Source organism: Balaenoptera musculus, chromosome 10, assembly GCF_009873245.2.
Source record: "Balaenoptera musculus isolate JJ_BM4_2016_0621 chromosome 10, mBalMus1.pri.v3, whole genome shotgun sequence".
Taxonomy (NCBI): domain Eukaryota; kingdom Metazoa; phylum Chordata; class Mammalia; order Artiodactyla; family Balaenopteridae; genus Balaenoptera; species Balaenoptera musculus.
In genome coordinates, this window is record NC_045794.1 from 86,959,723 (window position 1) to 86,973,611 (window position 13,889).

Below are 13,889 nucleotides of genomic sequence, written 5' to 3' on the forward strand. Positions count from 1 at the left end.
GCAGGGAATTTGTATTTTGTTTTGTTTTTGTTTTTTTTAAATTTTTATTGAAGTGTAGTTGATTTACAATGTTGTGTTAGTTTCAGGAATACCATAAAGTGATTCAGTTATACATATATATATATATATATATATATAAATATATATTCTTTTTTTTACATTCTCTTCCATTATAGATTATTACAAGATATCGAGTATAGTTCCCTGTGCTATATACAGTAGTTCCTTGTTGGTTATTTTGTATTTGGGTTTTGTTTGGTGCCCAAATAATCTGATTATTGCAGGCCAGTCTCCCAGCCTGTTCACGCATTGGTCTTAGGGAAGAGGATTTCTGGAAGGCCTTTGAAAACAACACATGCTATTGAGATGCAAAGCATCCCTCTCTTCTGTTGACATCCTCTGTTCTCAGATCATTTTCTACTTCAAAACCAAACCATTGAAGTGCTCCTGCTTTCCTGAGGAAATTTTACGGGCAGCATATGGGTGTCATGGGAGGAGCTATTTCTGAAGTAGATGCCCCTCTGGGCAGGAATTCCATGGACTGGGTCTGCGCCTGTCACTCTTGTGTCCCTGTAGTGGGTGGCCCCAAATATCTGTGACTGAAAGAACGAAAGTCCAGGTTTAAATTCCTACTTCAGCTCCAGCTGGTTGTGCAACCTTGCATACATGATGAGTCCTCTGTAGGGGTCAGCTCTCCCATCTCTCTGGAACATTGGGAGGATGAAATAATTCTGATGTGTCAGGGGCTATGTAAACATGATCCGTCATCACCACGGTCATGAGAATGGCTTCACTCGTGGAAACCTTGATTTTAGAGTCAGACCTGGGTTCGAAGCCTGGTCTCATTTATCAGCTGTGTGAGTGAGCACAAGACATGTAACCCCTCTGAGACTGCCTCTCTCCTTTATAACGCGGTGCTGACAATTCCTGCCTTGCAGCCTTCCGTGAAAAGATGTGCCTTGCTCAGTGCCTTTTATGGAGTTTGCTCATTCCCAGGTTCATTCATGCATTCACTTGTTCATTTCTTCACGCACTCTTACGAGTGCCCACTATGTGTAGCACAGTGCCAGGCACTGGCCACAGAAGGGTGAGCAAGGGCCTGTGTGTGGTTAGCCTTCCGTGTCTGGTTCTCCTTGTTATCCCAGAGCTGGCTTGAGTGGGTTATCTGGTGAGGGGGACCCTGCTTGGTCCATTTGTAAACCAATCAGAGGAGAGAGAACCTTCCTGGGTAGAGCTCATCCCTTCCATCCGGTGCTGTTGGGTTCAGATGCTCACTTAGAAGCCTAGGACCCGGGAGGGAAGATGGGGCTGGAGAGGCAGCTCTGGGAGCCATTTGTGAGAGCCTAGGTGGGTGAGTCATCAGCCTCCGTTGAGCACGCATGGGCAAGCTGTCTGGCCCCTTTTGCTGGTAACCAGGAAAATGTCCCTGCAGGAGGATCTCCCCGTTTCCTCGGGATGTTGTCCCGGGATGTTTTTTCTCAGGCTGGTTTCCTTTACAAGCTGCAATTATGTTCTCTTCCCACGCACGTTCCGTCGGTGGCGCTTCTCAGAGAAACCGTCTTGGTGATCTTTGGGGCTGCCGTGGGCCGGGGAGTTCAGAGGAGAGAAGGGAGCAGGAGTTTCTGTTGAGTTGAGTGGGGTTTTGTGTCCCTGAGACGTTAGCAAACATTGCATCCGTTGGGGCTTGGTTGTGGTTTCTCGTGTTCCCCTACCAGCCAAGCTGTGGAAGCCGCTAAGCCTGGATTGATGTTATCACAGAGGCAGATGACAAGCCCTGTAATTGCTAGAAACTGAACTGCTCCCGGAGATGCCGTTTCCCCATTTTATGTTGACTGGTGATTTGGGTTTGATATATAATGGTGAAAATAGGAACTGTTTATTTTAGATGATAAGAAAACCAACACAATGGCGAGAAGCACCATCTTAGTTACCAGGAACTGATACTGTAGGCCAGATGCTATCTAGATGCCTACAAACATCTCGTGGAGTGCTTGTATTAAGCCCCGTGCTAGGTAGTGCACCCCCATTTTATGTATGGGAGAACTGAGGCTGAGGAGGTTGTCACACAGCTTGTAAGAAGCAGAGTAAAGATTCAGATCCAGGACAAACTACAGATGCATTTATCTCCATGCTGTATTCACTGGCACCAGCAAAGTTCTCTTGGCAGGAATTACCCCATACAAAAAACAGAAGAGAGAGAGAGAGAGAGAAAAATCTTATCCAGATTTTCACTGGACAAACTCTTAAAAGCTCCCTTAGGAAAATTGGCTATAATCTGATTTTAGTGTCCAAGGTTTTCTTATTTTAGTGCCTCACAAACCCCTAACCATTAGAACAACAATTGGTGAAAAAGAAGTTTGTAGTTGATATTCTTAGAAAAACTGCACTCTGATGTCTTATAATTTTCCTGCTTCTCTGCTGTCTTCCTGGTCCCAAAATAAAACATAATTGCTGATCAGATCAGCTGGTGTCAAGTCACCGTAAGTTCAAGAGTTGCCAGCTGCATATTTGTGGGCCGAGCACATCTGTGGGCCGCCCGGCTCAGCTCAGACTGCAGGGCAGAGCTATGCCGTTAGCCATTAATAGGGCATAATTGCCCCTAAAATGCCAGCGAGGGTGAGTCCTGCCTCGCCCACCTCCCGGTCCTCCCGTGGGTTCCCTGAAATCTTCCCAGCATCACTCATGTGGTTCAGCCCTGCCCTGCCTGGTTCTTTCTTTAGCGTTTATACTTGCTCTGTGATTACCACGTTCTGAGAATACAGATACTTAGCCCAGGGGCTGACCAGGAACTCCTAAGTGCTGAGTCTAGGCGGTCTTCACTCACGTACCAGGGGCGTGCGGGCCTTCCTAGGGGCCTCTGAGGACCAGTCAATATAATATTTTGACCAGTCAACATTTTATTATAATAATAAAATTGGATCTTTATTGGTGCAATCTTCAGTGTGTTAAAAGTAAATTTACTTCTCCATAAGGTAGGCTCGAGGAGGAAGGATGGAGAGAGGGAGAGAAGGGAGGTAGGAAGGAAAGAAGGAAGGGAGAAAGAAAGGAAGAAAATTACTGTTCATTGAATGTATAATACACGTCAGTGACTCTTCTAGGTGTGACTCTTCTAGGTGTTTTCCACACGTATCTAATGGTATCTTCACAACAATCCTAAAATCTGATAGCCCCATTTTTCAGGTAAGTTAACTGAAGCTCAGAAGGACTGAGCAATTTACCAAGATCCCACAGTCCCTAAATGGTAGTGCCGGGTCTATCTGACCTGGCGAGATAGTGGGAGGGAAAGAGCCTATCCCGTTATCTTTCCCAGGGGGAAAAATGCTCCCTTGAGGTTCTTTTTCATGGTGACTCAAGCTGAGATCAGGGACATGCTCAGGATAGTTGTAAAATTCCCAAAGGCAGGGGCCAAGGCTCATGGAATGGTATGGAATGCACAGTAGATGTCCAATAAACAGTTGCAGATTTTTTCTTCTCACTGAACATGATATTTTTGGAGGGGCCTTTGTCTCCTGGCTGGAGCCAGACTAAGCAGGAGTCACCCCCAAGAACTCTGCTGTAGGATAGCACAGCTTGGTGACATTTGGAAGTTGGGGTCTTTGATTAAGTTTTAGATTGAAAAAAGCTTGAATTGTCCAAGGGAGGGTGGGGAACTCTTCTAGCTCCAACCTAAATAGTTTTCTGAGCAAGGCTTGCCAAGATTCGTTTTGTCTACAGATGTTCATAGGATAAACAGAGGAAAAAGACGTGGGGAAGAGAGGCATGTAGGTAATAGAACATGACAAGTGCTGTGTGATCGAAGCATTCTGAAAGGTTATGGGAGAATCAGGAGTGAGCAATTAACCCTTTGAGGCACAGGGCACAGTGCGAGGCTTTCTAGAGGAGGTGGCATTTGAGCCAGGCCTCTGAGGACACATCAGACTTCACTGGACAGAGAAGAGGGGACAGCCTCCCAGAGCGAAGGAACAGCAGGAGTGAGGTGCACAGGTGCGACGGTCCATGGCACGTTCAGAGAATGGTGAGGGGTTTGTAGCTGGCGTGAAAGAGCATGTTGGAAGCTGATTGGAGAGCAGGCAGGCAAGGCAGGTTGGTACCAGCTGGATAAGGCTCATTCGCCCTTCTGGAGGGTTTAGTCTTCAGCCACCGGCAGGTTGGTGGTCCCGAGGAGCCCCCTGGAGATGGTGTGCACCTTACAAACCAGCTGTTGCTTCTCACTTGGCCACTTGTTAGCTCCGGGGCTTCTCTAAGGAGGTCTGGCCCCTCCTGGCCGCAGCCTCCTCATCTGTAACATGAAGGGGTTGGACTGGACCCGTGCTTCTCAACACCTCCTGCACTCAGGAGCTTTGAAAAAATGACCAGTGCCCAGACCCCCAGAAATTCTGATTTTATTTGTTGGTCTGGGATAGGGCTGGGATGTCATTATTTTTCAGAGTTCCCTAGGTGATTCTGATGGGCAACCAGAGCTCAGAAGCACTGGGTTGGAGGTTCTGTAAGGGCCCCTCCAGTTTTAAAATCTTCGATTCTTTGATTCTTGCATAACCCATAACATGAAAAGCAACTCACAGCATGTGCATTGAGGTTGCTCTCTATCTTTCCTACTGTCTTTCTATATGAAGGCCCGTGTGAATCATTTGCACTCAGCCTCATCCACCAGGACACGGAGACCACGTTCCTTCCTGTGCTGCATGGGACAGAAGGTTGTTGCGTCAGTGCCCTGAGTGTTGGAGACTCGTTCTGTGAACAAACCCAAAAAGCGGAGCCCTAGGGCAGAATATTGGGTGGAGCCCTGTGTAAACGAAACTTGAGCCACTTAGCTCTTGATCCCATAAGAAGGAGAACCTAGACTTGTTCCAAGCCAGACATCAGGTGGGCGCTTCTGAAAGATCAGCTTCAGTCTCACAAATAAGCATGAAAGGGAGAAAGGGCTCTCTGCCTTGAGAATCGTTCAGGAAGAACAATGCTGAATGGCCGTGTCCACTGGGGAAGGCAAGAGAGAGCAGACATTGTACAGCCCCCAACTCTGATCAATTAATCCCTTCATTACCAACCACCTGGTAAATGACGAGTCCCTCTAATTATCTTGCAGTGACCCAACAGCTGTCTACCAGCCGAAGAGGGATTAATTGATTTAGTTGTGGACCGGCTCCTTATGCAAAGATATTACTTACTGTCAGCCTAGCAGAACGGCAGCTGGCTGGCAAAGATGAAATATTACATCAACTTGATCTTACATACAGCACTTGGGAGAATGCTTCATTATTAATTGCAAATTACAATAGATGAGCAGAGCCCATTGCAAAACCCGGGGACAATGGGCCGCCTTTTCCACTGTGGCCAGTGGCTTCATTATTCTTGAACCAGGGAAGGTGCCCTGGTCGGATTTCCAATCAAGCCTGGACAGATGGCGAATCTAGAGTCGGACGCAATTCGGGTTGGAAGAGATGATTGGATGCTGGAAGGAAGAGAGGGATCCCAGCCCAGGTGTATGACGTGGGGCAATTACTTAACCTCTCCAAGCCTCGATTTCCTTATCTGTAAAATAGGAGCATGATACCAGTCTTGTCTTGCAGGTTTGTGAGATTTAAAATCGTGTATGAAGAGCACCTAGGGTGGTGCCCAGGGCAGAGTTGGTGATAGTCAGTAGCCGTCAGTGATCTGGGTTGAGTTAGGTCACCTGGGACTTCTCTTAGGGGGTCTGGGACCATGCTTGGTCCCTGTCCTGCAGGCTCAGACATTTGGCAGGTGTGCACTTGAAATAATAATAATAAGATTATTTTGTTGAATAATAATAAGATAGATGATTTCCTCTTGCCTGGAAGCTACCAGCTATTCATCATGAGCACTACCTAAAAATTTTGATTTATGTTATGTGTCTGGTAGACTCAGTTATAGGGAAGCTTGCTGTGCTGATTTTTAAGGCCATGAGTGCCTCTGTGTGTGTGTGTGTGTGTGTGTGTGTGTGTGTGTGTGTGTGTGTGTATGTGTACACTCAACCCACATCCTGGAAAATGGGCGAATTCAGCTGTTAAGTTTTAAAGGTCTCCTGTGGTTGTGTCTGTCATACCCACAGCACGTAGCTAAGTGCCTCATTAATAGTTGTTAAATAAGACCATCTCTGGGCCGTGTTAATGCGAGGTCCACATTTCATTCAGGCTGTTTTTATAGGCAGTTTTTCTGTTTCTGGAAGCCTAATTTGACCCAGTATATTCAAATCTGGATAGCTCAGTGCTCTAATGGGGTTTTTCTGTGTCAGGCTGTGTGGATATAATCTGGCATATTTCAATGAGAGGAGGGCACTCAAGTGACAAAACAACCTCAGCAATTTCCAAATGGTAACACAGCTGTAAAATCTGCCATTTTTGGAAAGTTATTTCCTAAATTACCCTCAATTATAAGAGGTCTCTACATAATTTGATTTTTCTGTAAATTATACAACTCAGGGAGCTTCTCAGCCAACTGGATTTTAACCTTGTTGGAATGGGTAGAGCTGAGACAAAGCCCTGGCTTGCTCTCAAATTCTCTGTAGGAGAGACGGGGTGGGGGGATGGGGTGGGGTGGGCGTCAGCTTCCCCCCATCTGGCCTCCCTCTTGACCTGCAGGTCTGGTGGGGAGCAGGGTTTCCACCCTGCCTCCACCACAAATTACTGTGAACTCTGGGGCCAACAGCTGAACCTTTTCAAACCCTTCAGACCTTGTTTATAAAGTAGGAATAAAATACTAACTGTTCAGTTATTAAGGATTAAATTAGAATATATATAGCAAGTTCTGGGCATGTGGCAAGCTGCTCAGTCGATGCTGTTTTTTTAAATTCATATTAGCTCAGATGAAAACTCCTCCAGGAAGCTCCCCCTGATTCCCCCCCCCCGCCCCCCTCAAACTCAGGTTAAATGTCCTTCTAGAATGGTGCTGCCTACTCACAATATAATGTGACTTGTATATGCTATTCGAAATTTTCCAGCAACCACATTTAAAAAAGTAGAACAAAAACCAGGTGAAATTCATTTTAATAATATACTTTATTTAACCCAGTATAACCAAAGTATGATCATTGCTACGTGTAATCAATAAAAATATTAAGATATTTTGCACTCTTGTTTTTGTACTGAGTCTTTGACGTCCTGTGTATTTGACACAGCACATGTCACTTGGGGCTGGCCATACGTCACATGCTCAATGGCCACACGTGGCTGGTGACAGTCATACTGGACAGTGCAAGTCTGTCCTCACCCCCATGCCGATGTTTCCCTCGTGCGTGACACTTATGTGTTTGAAATGATCTCACTAGGCTTTGAGCCTCTCGAGGGCAAGGGCTGCGTCATTCATCTTGGTACCCTGTGGCCACTCCGGCCAGCCACAGAAAAGGAGCGCAGTAGGTGCTTGGCACTGAGCGAATCGCCTGTCCCTGGGCCTTGAGCAAGCCCGGTGTGTGGAGATCATGCTGAGGAGGCGACCAGGGCTTCGTGCCCCCAGAGACGCCGAGGCAGCCAACCACCAGGGCGGGAGGCTTGCTGGGGCCCAGTAGGTCCTTGGTCTGAAGAGGACGTCTCCACTCCAGGCTGAGGCCTGATGTTTCTCCTAAAAAACATCCTTCCAAAAGTCCAAGTGCAAGGACCATGGAAGGGCTGACACTTAGATAGATGCTGGTCATTTACACCTCAGCTTAGGTTTTGTTTGTTAGTTTTTCAGGGAGAGGTTTAATGCTGTGTGCACTCACGCACCAAAGCTGTTTTCACAAGCATAGAAGGTCTAACTGTGTATTTCCTCGAGGTCGATCCCAAGAGCGTGGGCTGTTTCGGATGTGGATGGAAGTAGGCAACACCACCAGATTCCAGAGGGCTCTGAGGGGCGTCGGTTTAATTAATTGTCCTTCTTAAACTTGCCGTTGTTGTAGGGCACCCAGTCCAGAATCAGCCGCCAGCCGGTGGCCCACACCAGTCCCACGGGGCCCATGGCGCCCCACACGCCCACCGTGGGCGTCCAGTTTCCGGCCAGCTCACGGTAGTGACGGCCCAGGAAGTTGCTCAGCATCACGGCGCTGTCCTAACTGCTCAGCTTCGGTTTCATAAGATTCTGTCTTGAGACGGGCGTGTGACAGTGTGGGGAGCGTGGAGAGAACAGGCACAGGGAACTGGATGCTTGAAAGAACTGGAGAAAGTGAGTCCCGGACTCAGAAGGAATGGCGGGAGGGTCGGGGAGGGGACTGCTGAATCCAGACCTCGCCCTTCCTCAGGACACAGCCCACATTCAGCCCTGTTTCCTCCTTCGCTCCCCTCCTCCCTCCTTCCCTCCCCTCCTCCCTCCTTCCCTCCCCTCCTCCCTCCTCCCCTCCCCTCCTCCCTCCTTCCCTCCTTCTTCCAGAGCAGGTGGCACAAGTAGGAACCCAGTAAAAATGCACTGAATGAAATGGAACTGAAATTCCTGGATGCCATCTTTCCTTCCCTCCCTTATTACATACCTACCGTATTCATTTCCCACGGCTGCCGTTAACAAAGGACCACAAACTAGGCGGCTTAAACCACGAAAATGTATCGTTTCCCATTTCTGGAAGCTGCGGGTCTGAGATCAAGGTGTTGGCAGGGTTGGTTCCTTCTGGGAGCCCGAGGAAGAATCTGTTACACGCCCCTTATCTAGCTTCTGGCAGGTCGCTGCTGATCTTCGGCTTTCCTTGTTCGTAGAAGTATCACCCCAGTCTCTGCCTTTGTTTTCATATGACGTTCTCCCTGTGTGTGTGTGTGTCTGTGTCCAAATCTCTCTTTTTCATAAGGACTCCAAACGTAGTGGATCAGGACCCACCTGCTCTAATAGGAGTTCATCTTAACTAATTACGTCTATAGTGACCCTCTTTCCAGATAAGGTCACCTTCTGAGGTACCGGGCCTAGGTTTTCAACATATGGATTGGGCAGGGGAGGGGTGGCGCAGTGCAACCAGTGACACCTGCTGTGTGTATGGCGCTGTGATGGATGCTGGGGCACTTAAGACAAGCAAGTCCTTGCCCTCTATTAGTTCATACTCTAGTGGGCAACTCAGACCAGTAAACTGACCATCACAAAACAAAGTTCTATTTGAGTTTGGTACTCGATGCTGGAGGAGCGTAGATGGACCAGGAAGTTAGACGAGGCGTGTGCACGTGGGAGTATGTGCTCCTGTGTTTGTGTAGCCTTTGTCACCCCGATTGAGCAAAGACACGGGAGGTGACACACAGAGGACCATCTGGTCCTGCCCTCCCCTGCATAAACACCAGCTAAGGGGAGAGGATGTCCTGACTCTCAAGGGACTGGAGCACCGTCCCTCCTGGGCGGGCACCCCATCCATGCCCCTCTGGTGAGGACCGACAGCCCAGGGATGCGTGAAAACTGGTTTGACCGTAGCTCCTGACTTCTAGAAAGGTCTGCAGCTCCAGTGTCTCCAGCTGATAGTCTGCTGTTCAGTATCTACATGACCACGCCAGAGGACACCGCCAGGTTGGCCCTGCTCCAGCCTTGGCAGGTGCAGAGCTGCTCTGGAAGGAAGCTGGAACAGGCCACAGGGGTGGGACGCCCAGGCCGACTCCGCTGCTGCCTAAAACGGCCTGTTGCAATGTTTCCTCCCCTTTGTCTTCTGTCAGGGGTTGAAAGCCACAAAATGGCCAGCATACAGTTCTGGCAGTCATTTGGACTCTTGGAGAAACCGCTCTGCCCGCCTGTTCCATCTCCAGCCCGTGCCCTACGGGATGTCCACAGATACGCCCACAGCTGTAACGGCGTCTCGCCAATGCAGGGCTTGGCTATGGAGAGCTCGGCCAGCTCACTGCTTGCTTGGATCCAGGCCTCACATCCTGTCCCAGTATTTGGGGAAAAGTTCTGAGAGAAAGGGGCATGTCTGAGGCCCTCCCTAGCCGTGGTTAAGAGCACGGGCCTTAGAACCAGCTGGAACCCCAGAGCCACCGCCTGCCAGCTGTGACTTGGGGAAGCTGCTTACCTTCTCTGTGCCTCAGGTTTTTCACCTGTAAAATGAGGATAATACATACTAGCATCTACCTCACAGGGTCCTTGTGAGGATTGAATTTGAATCCACAGAATGAGGCCGACATAGGTGTTCGCTGTTTGCTGTTATTGTTATTCAGGCACAAAAGCCAGAAAGGAGGAAATGATCCTGGGGACACGTGAGCAAGCTGAAGTTCAGATCACGTGGAAGGCAGGGCTCCACGTAGCTGGCTCATCTTCTACCTGTTAAAAGGGAACTCCGTCTTCTAGAGCAGAGGGTCTCTGTTTTGGCTGCACTTCAGAAGCAAAAAAGGAAATTTAAAACATCCACACATTCAACCCACTAAATCAGAATTTCTGGGGGTGTCGGTACTTTTTTAAAAGCTCCCAGTTGATTCCAGTGTGCAGCCCAGTTTGAGAACCACTTGCTCTGGCTTTTTTCCTACTCAAAGACAGGTCCGGGGACCAGCAGCCTTGGCATCACTTAGGAGCTTGTTAGAAATGCCTTGGCTCCCACCCCAGCCTGCTGAATGGAAACCTGCATTTTAACAGGGTCCCAGGTGGTCTGCAGCAGTGTTAACTGGAGAGGGCTCCTGAGAGAAGAGTCCACTCCCTGGGGGCTCCTAGAAGCAGCACCTGTCCGTGTATTAGATGACCAAGGACAGGGGGTACAGAGTCTGCATGGATTTCAGAGACAGAGGCCAAGAAGAGGTCCCTACCTTTCGTGGAGCCTGGCACGCTGTTGCTTTCTGGAAACTTAGAAGACACATGCTGTGTTTATGCTGCACGGGGTGCTTGTCAGGGGCAGGGAGCCAGAGTCCCGTGGTGGGCTAGATGGAAGGGCAGCCTCTCGGGTCCCCTGGATGCACTGAATGTTCATAACTGGCTCAACTTGGAGAAAAAAACGTGACTTTGAACGGGGACCCTGGAAGCGAAGGCCACTGTGATGCCTTTAAAAGGCCTCGTCCTTTCTGGGTGCTGAGTTCCTGGGGTGAAGGGGATTTGCTGGGTGAGGAGCTGAGCTCCCTTGGGTGGCCGCAGTCTGAGTTTGTTCTCCTCACGGTTTGGGCTGTTCCTGACCTCACGTTGTCAGGAAACAGGAAGGAGGCACCCAAGGTAGACCCTCCGTGCTCCCCTACCCCACTTCAGCCTTTACCTCCAAATGACATTTTGAGGTGTCACCCTCTCCCCTCACCCAACCCCCCACTGCCTCTAAATGCCAGGCGCAGCAGATCTCAAGCAATGGAGTTTAACGGGAATAGAATGGAATTCAGAGCCCAAAGTCCTAAGTTTAAATTTCTGCCTCTTTCTGCTTACTAGCAGTGTGATCTTGGTCAAGTATCTCAGAGTGGAAAATAATTTATTTAGTTTTAGCTGAAGAGGCCACATAGTATAGCAGTTAAAACTGGGGTTCTTGGAATCAGGCTTCCTGGGTTCAAATCCATACTTGCTGGCAGAGTAACCTTGGGTCATTTACCTAATCTCTGGGTACCTCAGTTTCTTTATCTGTAAAATGGGGAGAACAGCAGTCCCTACCTCTTTGGCTTGTTATGAAGATTTAATGAGTTGATTTGTGTCAAGTGCCTAGAACAGTAGCTGGAGGCACAGAGACAAGTATGTTAGTAAATATTCTTTTTTTACCTTTACATTTGCATATTTAAAACTTTCCACTGTTCTTTTCAAAAAAAATTGTTATCACAGTTTGGGTTCTAGTAAGTGACTTTTAAGAGAAGCTTCTCTTGCCCAGTGACGTTTATAGTTCCTCACATTCAAGCAACCTGTTGTTGCTTTTCAAATGCAGCAGTCCCCATTTTACAGATGGGGAAACTGAGGCACAGAGAGGCCTTATTGGCTTTTAAAGTAACACGTGCAGGGTCATCTGATCCAGTCAAGGAGTTGCAGAGCCACAAGTCAGCCTGTTGTTCTTGGGACCAGGCCACCTCCACCAGCTCAGCTGGCGTAGAGATTCGTTGACTACATGGGTGACCCGAACGCGTTTGATTCTCAATTCATTGGTCCTTAAAGTAGTGATGGAACCCCCTCCTCCCCGTGAGAACTTGTAAATGGGCTGGCTCCTGCCTGCCTTTGGTAGGTGGTGACCACGGCGCTCCAGGCACACCTGGGTGAAGGATGCTGCTTGGTCCTGGGGCCCCTTCTATCCCAGTGGGCAGGATGCGGTGAAGGGGAGCAAGGATGATGGGGCATCCTGTGCTGGCCACTTCTCTCCTGGCTTCTCAGTCTCCCCCAGAAACTCAGTCATCCCTCATGAGTCAGACAGAGCATCTTTAAACCAGGAGCAAGATTGCTCAGGCCAGAGATGGTACCTGAAATAGGCAAGTTACAGGAAGTGCTTCTGAGGGTTTAAGAGTTGGAAGATTGCTTCTTTGAGTTCTTCCCTGCCTAGGCACAGTGACCATCTGTAATTGTCTCCTCCATTCATTCTTCTTCTTTTTTTTTTTTTTAATAAATTTATTTTATTTATTTATTTATCTTTGGTTGAGTTGAGTCTTCGTTGCTGCGCATGGACTTTCTCTAGTTGCGGCGAGCGGGGGCTACTCTTCGTTGCGGTGCACGGGCTTCTCATTGCGGTGGCTTCTCTTGTTGTGGAGCACGGGCTCTAGGCGCGTGGGCTTCAGTATTTGTAGCACGCGGGCTCAGTAGTTGTGGCTTGCGGGCTCTAGAGTGCAGGCTCAGTAGTTGTGGCGCACGGGCTTAGTTGCTCTGCGGCATGTGGGATCTTCCCAGACCAGGGCTCGAACCCGTGTCCCCTGCATTGGCAGGCGGATTCTTAGCCACTGTGCCACCAGGGAAGCCCTCCATTCATTCTTGTCAGGAGTGGCCTGTTGCGTTCATCCCCCCGGGTCTGTGTTATGAGCCCAATGGAGACACTGTTTGGCGGCCTCTTGCCATCCTCTTGCCGTCCTCTTGCCAGAGCCCTGACCAAGAATCAGTGTTCAAATAGAAATCAGGATGATTCCAGGTCTCTTTCCTAATTAGCAGGAAGCACAGAGCCAGTGAAAGCAAACAGTCAGCTTGGTAAGGCCAGGGTGGGGGCTGCCCATTTGGGGAGGGGTTGGCCACACTGATTGGTAGATCCACTGGGCTTCTGTTGTGTCAGTTGGTTCCACAGCCTGGCACAGACCATGGCAGTAGTTGGCAGAGGGAATTATAGGCAAGGGTTAACTCATCCCCAAACCCCTTGATCACTAAGAGTAAAGAAGTAGGTAGACTCACACTAAGCCAGTGGTTTTTGCAGATGGAACATTCTGGGTTCGACTTTTCAAGAGCAGCCTGGAAGTCCATTAACAAGGGACACGTGTAATCTTTCAGAGGAACAAATTTGAATCAGAGGAAGCCAGTCCCTCAGCTCACAAGTGAGCCCAGCCATCCCCTCAGCACAGCAGCTTTGTAATTCTGTAATCATCATTCCCAAAGAACCTTCATTCTAGGACTGGTGGAGCCACTTGAAAATTTCATCTCATTTGGTAGGGAAATTGCATGCTAGCATGACATTTAGAAATGAGAAGGCTGTCTTGGGACCTGTCCCTCAAACGTATTTTGTCACCACATAGACTGGCTCACAAATGGTACCCCCCGCTTTCTCCCACGTGCTACGTTGGGTCTCTCTCATTCATAGGATGGTTAATCTCAGTTTAGCCTCTGGGCCTTCGCTCTCAGTAGGTTTTCCTTCATTTTACAGGATAGACGAGCTGGTGCCTGAAAAGAAATGTGACTTTTGAAAGGAATTGGCAGATACTACAGGAGTTCAGAGGCGGCTGATACCCAATTATTCACGGTCATGAGGGAAAGGGGTTGAATGAGAAATAGAAATCCACACGTAACCCAGACCTCTTGTTAATCAATAGCCTGCTCTTCCACCATGCCTTTAACCTTCTTGGGCTGATTCATGGCTCTCTTCAGAACTGAGA

At 48.7% G+C, this 13,889-nt stretch overlaps 2 protein-coding genes across 2 annotated transcripts in view; one reads left to right on the forward strand and one right to left on the reverse strand.

The window, feature by feature from the left end:
• CHST11 (carbohydrate sulfotransferase 11) overlaps nt 1-13,889 on the forward strand; it is a 278,360-nt gene that overhangs the window by 133,257 nt on the left and 131,214 nt on the right. The gene's annotated exons all lie outside the window — the stretch shown is intronic.
• Nucleotides 7,855-8,025, reverse strand: LOC118901517 (cytochrome b-c1 complex subunit 10-like). The gene has a single exon (XM_036864685.1). It carries the CDS (start codon nt 8,023-8,025, stop codon nt 7,855-7,857), a length of 171 nt encoding a protein of 56 aa, XP_036720580.1.